The sequence below is a fragment of the Opisthorchis viverrini genome, assembly GCF_000715545.1.
Source record: "Opisthorchis viverrini unplaced genomic scaffold opera_v5_179, whole genome shotgun sequence".
NCBI classification, from domain to species: domain Eukaryota; kingdom Metazoa; phylum Platyhelminthes; class Trematoda; order Opisthorchiida; family Opisthorchiidae; genus Opisthorchis; species Opisthorchis viverrini.
In genome coordinates, this window is record NW_008751828.1 from 504,680 (window position 1) to 515,924 (window position 11,245).

At 42.3% G+C, this 11,245-nt stretch overlaps 1 protein-coding gene across 1 annotated transcript in view; it reads left to right on the forward strand.

Moving 5' to 3' along the window:
* The window catches only part of T265_07454 (hypothetical protein), a gene marked incomplete at both ends in the record, with an annotated part of 41,980 nt that extends 31,695 nt beyond the window's left edge, over positions 1–10,285 (forward strand). Inside the window, 3 exons of the mRNA XM_009172983.1 lie at positions 1,403–1,477; positions 1,525–1,635; positions 8,835–10,285. Coding sequence (XP_009171247.1) covers positions 1,403–1,477; positions 1,525–1,635; positions 8,835–10,285 — 1,637 coding nt within the window. The remainder of the gene's footprint in view (positions 1–1,402; positions 1,478–1,524; positions 1,636–8,834) is intronic.
* Positions 10,286–11,245: the final 960 nt, after the last annotated feature.

An 11,245-nucleotide genomic window follows, 5' to 3' on the forward strand; every position in this document is an offset into this window, starting at 1 on the left:
ACCTGGTGTGAGAGACTCTGTGAGTGTCGCGGGACACTCTCCAGTATAGCTCAATGGATCGCTGAGGTGCGCAAACCGTCACACCACGGTAAGGTCCAGTCTCTTCGTGACGGAGCAGGAAGGAAGCTGGCAAAATATGCCGCTTTATCTACCGGTTTAAAAGATTATTTTAAGTTTGATTGTTATACATAAGCACTTTTTTTTCCCTTTCTAAGGTCCAGTCTCTTCGTGACGGAGCTGAAAGGAAGCTGGCAAAATATGCCGCTTTATCTACCGGTTTAAAAGATTATTTTAAGTTTGATTGTTATACATAAGCACTTTTTAGCTTTTCCCTTTCGTCACACTGAATTCACTGACGGTGACTACTTCGTTTAGTTGAGACATTTCTGAAGTGATTCCGTAACTTTTAAGGAGGGTTGTAGCAAGATCACCTGGATTAAACCACAAATGTTTTGCTTTTGACACTCACATTTGGCTGGCTAGTTCAATGTTCAGACTCCAGACTCCAGACTTCAGATTCCAGGTAGTAAGGTGCCATCCAGTCTGCGGCTGCATATGCCCGGGGGCGATAAACCCTTAATGTAGGGTCTAACGTACAGCTTGTAATTATTCCGCATCATTTTTATCAAGTGTACACTCCAAAAGAGAATATCATCATCACCAGGCACAGTGAGGATCACGCGGTCCCCACCCTGGACCGATGCTTCACTGCCGTACAACCAAGCGTTTCGTGATCTCCTTCATACTCCTCTGCCAAGTCAAAGGTTGGCCACCTCTCTGTTTACGCCACTCTGAGTTGAGCATGGAAAACAGCACTCTCTTCGGCAAACGATGGTTCGCAACCCTATAATAGGCGTAGAAAATCGTAGGCAAAAACGGACGACCTTGCCCAAATTACTGGAAGCGTTTCTGACATCACGCAGAACAAAACCAGGGAAAAAATAATGAACTAATGAGATTTGACGCAAAAGCCATGCTTGATGATAATATTGATTCATGAACGACTTATTCATTTAACCAAACAATAAAAGTTATTACCAGAGGTAACGGTAGATTAAGGAATTCCACAGTGACTCGGACGTGACTAACTTTACATAAATAATCGTGTTATCTGCAGGATACTGTGGTTAAGCGTAGGTGGCAAGTACACTTGTAATAATGCCGATGTTGACTGAAAAACAGAACCTATATATACCTGCGCCGAAGCTCACTGTTGACCCCGAAAACGTGGAGGAAGTTACAAGCTGTAAGGGACTCCTTCGGTATTAGAAAAAAGAATACCCTGTAGAATACGGTGAGGTATATTGGTTTCGTCGCTAATCTTCGAGAATGTCTTGATTTGGAGGCAATAATTTCAAATGCTTGGAATTTTCACCCAGTCGTTTTTGGTCTTATACCGTAGTTATTGGAATCAAACTCGATGCCTCCATGCTCGATCAAGTCATTCGTGCCCTCTGCTGGTTATGCTTGGCCTCAGGTAAGCTGGCTCTTTCCAACTTTTTATGCCTCATCCGTCTGCTTCAGATGGGTCAAACAACAAAGCATGTGACTTCGCGTATAAAATCCTAAGGAACTTGAGTAGTCTTCCTAGATTTGATTGCGTTGTCTTTTTGATTGAAGAACCAACTATTCAAGGTAGGTTTCCGTTACAATGAAAGTTCATGATATCTATTTCCAGCCATAAACTCGCTCTTTGAGTCCCTCCGGAAGGCGAAAAATGTATCATATAATGAAGCAATGCTCTTAGAGCTCAAAGACAGATTTGTCCTGTAGAAATAATAAAGAAACTTTCCGAGAGTAATTTCTGTGTATTTAAGCAATTTACGCATAATAAAAAGTAGTCCGTTTGTTTTCCGTATTGTTACATTTCTATCCAACTTGCAAAAGATTACCAGTCACTTTTCCCCAGCTAAATTAAACTGCAACTTGAGGTGATTGTCTAAACGTGCTCAAAGTTTTAGGTCGACCGTTTTGCGCACCACCTTAGCGCAAATTGTGATCATTATTGAGTACGAGCGATCGTAAATGACGTAGTGAATTCCATGATGGGCGCTAGATTCGTCTGTTTTACATTTTCCATGGTATATCGCGTGAGTGAGGCCTAATAAATGGACGTCTTGTGTATCTGTTTGTCGAACTGTTTCATGTCTATAAATGTTCTCCTCAATATGATCGCTATCATCATTCAGGCATTGCGTTATTTTAATCCTCACAATGATCAACAAGGACTAGTTTGATATCCCAAAGGCAGGTTTTAGAGAACCGAAATCACTGCTGTAGATCACTTTATAGCAAGCGAAGGCCTACCAGAACGCTATAAGAAATGTTTCACAAGGATTATTTACTCCTCCATGATATCCCGTTGAAAACCTGTAAGGAATGCGCAAATTGCTACTGTTCGGTGATAGCTAACTGATCCGTGCACTTTGATCAAAGGGGCGGAAATAACTAAGTAAGCTGGCCATTGCTGTTTAATCGTTATTTGTAAACTTAGTCAATGCTGCGTTTTCACTATTTGATCGTTCACCGTGAGCTATCTGTAGAGACAGTCGAACTATGGAACCGGTGGTCGGTCCCAAAGTCTTGGATGATTTCCCTCACCAGGCTTTGCAGGAACTGTTTACAGACGAGCATTAGTTGGACTCCCGTAAATGGCACATCCCACAAAGTGCGACAGTCCCAGGCCTGTAGCGACATGGTTTCGTCGCATTGCCGGTGGTCGGTGCACATATGCGTATAGCTTCAATCGCAAGCAGCTTCCTCGGGGCCTTACCAGAGGTGCTGCTACATGCAGTCTGCGTGGTGCTTGCCATTACTGTGAAAACAACACTGGGTTCTAAGTAGCAATTCAATTCTAATTTCCACAACAGAACAAACTATTTATGCCTCCTACTCGAGCCGTCATACTGATTATCCTTCGTTGGTAGTCTGTTCTCTGCTGCTAGCCACAAAAATGTGTAAGTCATGTGTGAAACTGGTATCTAGGATACGCTCACTAGCATCTGATCTTCCGGTATCGCTGCATGATACCACCTCGAATGGTTAAGAAACGTTTGCAAGCCAGCGTCAAACTCGGTGAACTGGTAAAATGCTGCCAGACCAATAGCCAATGGGCTAGTGTGTGAGCTTAAGTTACTCTATGCCATGTAGATGGGTACATTGTGGGAAATGTCTTTTTCAAGTTGGTAGCTACTGATCTCATTTATCAATAAACAATCACAATTTGGTAATAAACCTGGAAGAAAATTGGTTGAATTTTAACGACCGAGCGTAGAATCTTTTGCAAACATCTTGATGGATAAATGAGACTATCTGGTGGTTATTCAAGACTTTAAAAAGGTGGACGAAAAAAATGTGAGTCTTATTTCACAGGAGTGTCAATTTTTATCAGAACCAACTGCTAACGCTGTAATGAATTAGGCGCTTGTTTTCGTCCTAATTATCGGATAACTTCATGCAAAAAGGATTAGGATAGCTCGTTAAAAGTTGACAGCAGATTGCAGCTGTTTTTCATAAGAAAAGCGTATTTTCGTGGTAAAATGCTAGCGAACGGAAAATGCTATGCTCTGTTGAGTTTCTTACCGAAAGGAGGATGTAGCTGCACACAGGACGGGATAACTCGTCTTTTTACTATAATTGCTGACGATGGCATCAGAGTTTTGATTGTGAATGCAATGTGAAACCAAGAAAAAGTAAATGGCCGTTAATTTGGAATCGAACTTTGAAAAATAAATACATTTTGGAAATAACTGATGTGATTCTAACAGTGTAAGTAGGGTGATTTTTTAATTACAGGGAATTTCGCCTTCTTTAGTATGTCTGAGCAGCCAAACCAGAGTCCTAACATTGTGGCCGAAATGGAAGGAGCGTGGAAGCGTACAAACGCATACTTCTACATTTTAGTCTTTGCATTTAACTGAGATTCATTTGAACCCCCTATTAGTACCATTCTAATATGAAAGTCAGTGTATTAAGCTACTTGAACAAATTGCTGTTCACGTACAGCACATAGTTGGTGAAAACCCGAGGGGCTGTGCTCATTTGATGGGATATATCACTAAATGGCCACAAGACGGGTTTCGGTGAAGCAGAATCTATTTGCCTCAGTACTGCAAAACAAGGTGACTGGGACATGTGGTATGCATGCTGATTTATCGCCTGCCTAGAGCAGCGCTGTTTTCTGTGCCTAATTTTGAGTAAGGCAAATCTTGTGGAGAATAATATTTGGAATAGCAGAAAGAATAAAATACGTTACGAAAAGTTTGGATGTGTTGGGGGCGTTTATGACGTCAGTTCCTATGACGATTGTCTGACTTAGTGCTAGAGGTGTAGGCACTTCGGATGTTTGTTGCGGTATAAATATAGAGTCACGTTCCACTCGATTTCTTTCTTATTTCCACTATAAGGCTTTACCGAAATAAACTGACATGGTAATAAATCTACAGTGTTCTGTCAATGATGATCTGATGGGCTCTAAAGAGGATAAGACTGGTCGTTATCTGTCGGAGGGTTTTCAGCAACATGAGTAGTGTGTTGCATCTAGACAACAACGTTATATATATTAGTTCTTTGACTTGTTAGGTTCTGGGCTTGCGATATGTCAGATATTTTTGCGACCACGTGGCATGTATTGGCACTTTTAGAGTGCCATTACTGTCCGCTGTTGCTGTCATGTGAAAGAGACAAATCTTGGTGATGTATGACAATGCGGTAGCTGGAATGTGTCAAGTCCGATTGAAACACACCATGACAGGTTGAAACCTCTTGGCCTGACTTGGTCGGGAGTTATCCTAACAGGAACCCTACTAGTTTGTTCACCTTTAGCAATGTAGCCTGGAAGATAGGACTGGAAAAACTAGTGTAGCGGAGTTAGCAACCAATTTTCCCTGCAAGTTAGATCCACCTAGTCTCCGAAGCAGTTTTGTGCCAGAACATATACAAGAAACGAATGGGGAATTTCTTTCTCCTCACGCAGAGCAAGGCTTAAAATTAACCCAACCCACGTATGTACGTACTAAAAACTGCTATTTATTCAAATGCTACAACGGGACTGGTCTTGGCAGGTGGAGAATACGTAGCTTTTTGCTTTCAAACCAGGACTAGGAATTGACTTGGCAAGTTGATGTACGAATGTTGCCGGTGACAATTGTTCATGTGCAAATCTAGGCTTCATCAAGCCAGCACAATGCGCTCCATGTGAAAGGAAGCTAAGCTGATTGCTCAGACTCTGTAGAGGCGTATTTGATCTTCTGGGTCTGCCAGCATAATAACGATCATTACGGAGGCAACAAAAATACGGTCATTGACAAAGTCTTAAGGTGTAATCCTAGTATCTGGTCAATTCAACTACATGTTATGACAACATGTGTGGTGACGAAACTGTTTTCACTCTGCCGAACGGTAAAGCGACCTAATGCCAGGACTGAGGATGTGGAGTGAGGTAAGCAAGCGTTCTGGGGATAAAAATTCAGTGGATTTCCAGCGTGTGAGTGCGCCAGCGGACCACATGGATGGACCCCCTAATGAGTGGACTCACAAGCTGAAAAATAAGTCCAACTGGCTCACTCACTTCTCCTTGTCCGCAGGTAGGATCCGAGCGATAAAACTGATGGCCCAGACAGTATTAACAGCCGCTCGGTGAATAGCGGGTACCGTCAATCCAGACCTGAATGGCCAAAAACTGTCCGTTATTTAGTCCGTTTCGAAAGGTAAACAAGCTGTCATCTAGCAAGCCAAAATTACACAAGCGAGCTTTGCTACATTAACCTTGATCGAAGTCATACACTATCCCGTATTGTTATTGTGCCTATAGGCTAGAATTTCAAGTGCACTTAACTTGGCAAGTAATTCATCTGTTCAGCAATCTGGCATAACTATTCAGCTCGCTCACTTCGGAGCACTGGTCAGGCAGGCTGCGTACTATTCACAGAAAAGTTTTAGTACCGTGCCACCAGCAGCCCCAAGAAACCAATCCACACGAGCGATAAAAGGGTCATAATTTTAAAGTACAAGTGGTCTGGTAGGTGTCCATAAGCCACACAATGTTCTTAGCTGTGAAGTCTTCACGAGTGGAGTAAAGCCTTTTGCACTGAAATGTTGCATTTTGTTGCGTATGTGCTCAAACCAAAGACCATCCTAATCTACGCTAATATTTTTGCAGCACACCAAATTTCATTGTCCACTTGAACTCTGGCAGAAAATTCTGGTGGAATAATTTCTCAGCATCGCTGAGACCCCGGGATGCCTAAATACAGCTCAAAACTTTGGACTGGTACTCTGAACGCAATTGTCCAATAGTCCATCAGGGACACGTCATTGTTCTCGAAAATTAAACTCCATCGTTCAAGTACTGAGCGCCGGTCTTGTATGACAAGCCTTCGAAAGCCCTCTCTAGCGGGGTTGGTTGTTCAAATTGGTGGATCGGTTGTTTTTTAAAGGCTGTGCGAAACCCCTGTTAGCATAATGACTATATCACCATGGTTTATGCAGATTTTTTGACGAATAGTAAGCCGAAAAGGTTGAAGTCTGAACAGAGTCGTCTCAATTTTTGTTGCCCTGGGTGAAAGACTTCAAACCTCCGAAATTCACGGAGAATTGATCAGCTGGACTAATGTAAACGAATGACTGAGAATAATCGGTTCGGGAGCCTGAGGCTAAGAAGTCCATCAGACGAAACTAACCCGACCTTTCTCCGATAAATCGGTAATTCGACCAACTGACGAACCCGATGGATTAATAGGAAACAGTACCAGACAACCGGCTGTTGCTAGCTCTTGGTTGTTGAGGTTTTCCGTCACTTGAGAGAATTTCAATGAGTATTTATGGGTTGGTCACCGTTCGACTGCCATTTCATCAGCTTTTTTCCCCAATAATCTGGCTGTCTTTTGGACCTTATTCGTCCTATGCTCCCCTGTGCACCGTTGTGTTTGTTCCGTGAACTTACTGATTTATTTCCTCGTTTGCGAAACAGGGACCCGCAACAGTGACGACTGTGTCTCTCACACTCCTCCGAATTCCTATTTTCTATCTTACTAGCAGTATGTTTGTACGTAAACTGCACCTAAAATGAGCCAGACCTGTGTTTCCTACTGCGCCATTTGTCACAGTCCTGTTTTTTGTGTCACTACTGACTAATCTGTTGTCCTAAGTACAATGCCCTAGAGGTTTCGTTTCCAACTTCCGGCTGCAAGGGGCCGAGTAGTAACGGAATCCGGCTCTTAAGAATCCTTCACACTGCCCCAGATTCTGCAGTTACCTACAATATCCCTATCCCAATCCACCGGCGTTACTACAAGGTTTGCGTTCGTCAAAACTGTGACTTTCCACACCATATTCCACTGTGTTCTCGCAAAAGAGGTGTAATTTGCCGTTGGGTGATTGCACGCCAAAGATGTTCAGTTTGTTCCCGTTGTTACCAGTAAAAGCGGTATCCGTCATGTATGCTTAACAAGCCGATCCACTGGCCGAGAACAACAGGTTGCAATTAGTCAGATCCATCCAAACAGTCGTACGATTCTATGCCGGGCAGTAGAACCTGCTTTCGTCTGAGGTTCTTTCTCTCAAGAAACAGTCTCGAAAAAAGTGGGCAGTTCCTTCAAAGTGAGTAAACAACCATCAGGTTACCTTGATATGTCTTATTTCTCACCTCTTCATCATACTCTGTTTCCAGCCCCAGCCGTAATATCGACGAGATTACTGCTGTATCACTTTCAATCCAGATGACTAATTTGTTTCGCTGCACAACATCTTCGAACTTCATTCTGATCGAAAGGTTCAGGACCAGTTTCCATATTTTTTCACCTATCTACACCAAACACCGCTACTTTGTATTTCAGCCCTAAGATCGCTGGAAATTCTGAGCAGCCTACTGCCGGTTACCGCACTCTTGAGGTTCGTCAACACCAGATTGTACGCAGCTTGCGACGAGAATTATTCGCAACTTAATTTCTGAATTTCTCGTTCACAGGGTTCTTCGAGCAAATTTGCTGAATGATAAGAACCGGAGACTAAACATCGTCAAGTTAAAAGTCGTGATCAGACAGAATGCTTGGTTAGCTGCAACAATTACTCCACAGTGATGAAAGCGGACACAGGATTCCTAATGTAGTCAGACTCCGGACAACTGAAAGCACTACGAAAGCCTAAGAGGATATGAACTATCCCACAGCTCATATACTTTCGCAGTAAAAATTATTCGTACATACAGCGAGATTTTTCTGGGAGCTTTTGAAGACAATCAACTTATGAACCCCTGTCGACCTACCGGACTGTTCAAACGTTCCTGAAAGTTACAATATCAGTGAACTAAAAAGCATTTTATTCAGTTCATCTTGAACGGACGCATTGGAGAGAACATACAAATGGGGTGTCCAAATCACATTCGATGGAGACGTTTAACCAAATTGTTATTTTCTAACCTATCACGTATTCCTCAAAACTTTCCTAGCACGATAAAGAACAGTGCTACCCAAGGAGAGGAAGTAGAGAGCTTCCAAACTAACATATTGAATTATGTATAGCGATTGACGACGTTCGCAACTAACAGGAAAGTTTATGACTGCAGATATCAAACCAGTTTGGGTGCTATATTGTTCTGGTGGTTCTCCTTGAATCTAATCCTGATCGAAATTCAAAGCCCGGCCCACAGTTGAGCAATCAGTAGTGCAGGCCAGGACTTTCACGGACGTAGACTACAGAGTGACAAGACCTGGTAAACTTTTTTAAAGCTGGAATAATCAATGAACATTTGTTAAAGGCGGGTCACGTGAAAATGTCAGCGTATCCCAGCAGTGTGCAGGGCGCTTAGTTCTCGGTTATGTTTGACGTGTTTTCAGGTGAAAAGAAACGTCGCCATGAATACTTCCTTAAGTTTATCCAAAAACATATGGCACAGGTCAAAGAGGTTCATCGCATAATACTAATTGGTACAGGTGAATCGGGGAAATCAACCTTTGTGAAACAAATGAAGCTTCTTAGCTCGCACAATCAAACGTTTACGGATAAGTACAGGGAAAAATTTATCCCGGAGATTCAACGAAATTTGGTACAATCACTCGCATCCATACTGGCTTATATGGATCAAGAGCACATATTGTTTGCAAGTAACCAACAGACTTTGACGAAAGCTAAAAACCGTATATTTGAGCTGAAAGCGAAGATCGACCGGGCACCAGATACCATCACTCAGTACGCCGCATCTTCTGATCCTCAAATAAATGATGAATTTTACGATACCTGTCGTATGTTGTGGGCAGACATAGCCGTGAAAGAGACGCAAATGAGAGGAAACGAATTCCAGCTAATTGACTGTGCACAGCACTTTTTAGACAAAATTGATGATATTCGGGAACCTAGCTATAAGCCATCAGATGAGGACGTCCTACAAAGCCGAACAAAAACTTTGGGCATTCACACGGAGTCAATCGTCTTCAACAATGTGAACTTTGAGTTAGTAGACGTTGGTGGACAGCGTGAGCAACGAGCAAAATGGATAGAAGCAATGTCGGATGGGGTGACAGCGGTGATCTTCCTCACCGATGTGTCTGCTTATGATATGATGCTTGCAGAAGACCACACAGTGAATCGCCTAAGTGAGTCAATTAACTTATTGGGTCAGGTGTGGACAAAGAGTCCGTTGCGTGACAAATCTATTATTCTCTTTCTAAATAAACAGGACAAACTAGAAAGAAAAGTACGGGAGCAACGGACACAACTGGAGACATATTTCCCGGAATACAGTATGGGTAAGATAATATTCCTCGTTCAGCTTTTACGCGAGGTAAAATCTGCAAGGTCGGTGAAAACAAAAAAAGATGCGGAAGTTTGGAACAAATATTTCTCTTACTTCTTACCCACTGATCATGCGACAAGAGACCAGAGCATTCGACAAAGCACGGCAAGTGATAATTCTAAAACAAATGCGAAACACGCGCAAACCATTGACGAATATAACCAAGTTCTTTCTCTTGTAAATAAAGCCTTCACCGACAATCTTATTCAAGGATGGTCGCTGGAAGGCGATACAGATGAGAATCTGGCCAAACATTTGTTAACAAGAGAAGATTTCTACAATTTCCAACGCAGGATGCACTCAATCGTCTTCTACCAAGTTGTTTCTATCACCACTTTTATTGAGCGTATGTTTCTTTCAAAATGTGATCAGTCAAACATGAGACATGTGTACCCGTTTCCGACCACAGCCATTGATAAACGTAATGTGGATCGAGTCTTCCAATCGTGCAAGGATATTTTACAAGGAAAAGCTCTGACGGATTTAATGGTGTGAACTCAAGTTTGCTCTTCGTTATGGAGTTTTTATTCCAATGATGTGACGTAATAAAATATTAATTCGATAGCAATTTTCTGCAGGACCAGATACTAACATTACTTTGAAAGCGCTTACTACCCAGGAACGACCCAATTTTGAAATATATCCCATGTTCTGATCGAAAATCGTGCCGGGTCTCTTCTACCATATACGAGAACCACAAGCCTTCCCCTAAACACCGGGAGATTTACAGAACGATAGCTGCTCATTGACATAATTACGAAGAAAAACCTTGCCAGGAGACAGAAGATTAGCCACAATTATTCTTGTCAGAGGAGAAGGCTTACAATACGCGTATAAATATACAATGGTTTTGAAAAACATGAAAATGTCAGCAAGTCCAAAATAAACTACTCTGGGGAGAGGGGATCTACACATGATACAGAGGTCATTGAAGCTACGTGCTTATTATGACAACTTATACTCCTCTGAATAAAACAATTCGGCAATGGTTTCTCATATCTGGTTACACTTCAAATCGATTAGTCCTTATTTAGTTTCTTTAGAACTGCAATTATTGTCATCAGAAATGGTAATCATGGGCCATTAGGGTTAGACTGCATATCTGTTTTGCGTAAAAGTTACTGAAGCAAACAATGTGCGCCTCTTTTGCAGACCTGAAATTAGTCTACACCTCCGTGTTATCCGTTTCATCTTCTTTCTTCGGGCTGAGTCGTTACTGGTCATTAGATTTCTGAACCATGTGAAGAACGACACCCACGTCAAACTGGTTGACACAAATGAGCGAATATACACTCATTTGCAAACTCATTTGGTTCTTTCGAGAGACTCACCTGGAACCCAGCTGAATCTTTTGTTTATGATGTTCTCGGCAACTGAATGTGCTGCACCAGGCCGCCTCATGTTTCAGTCGCTACGATACTTGAAATATCGCGATACATGTATACCTATGTAATG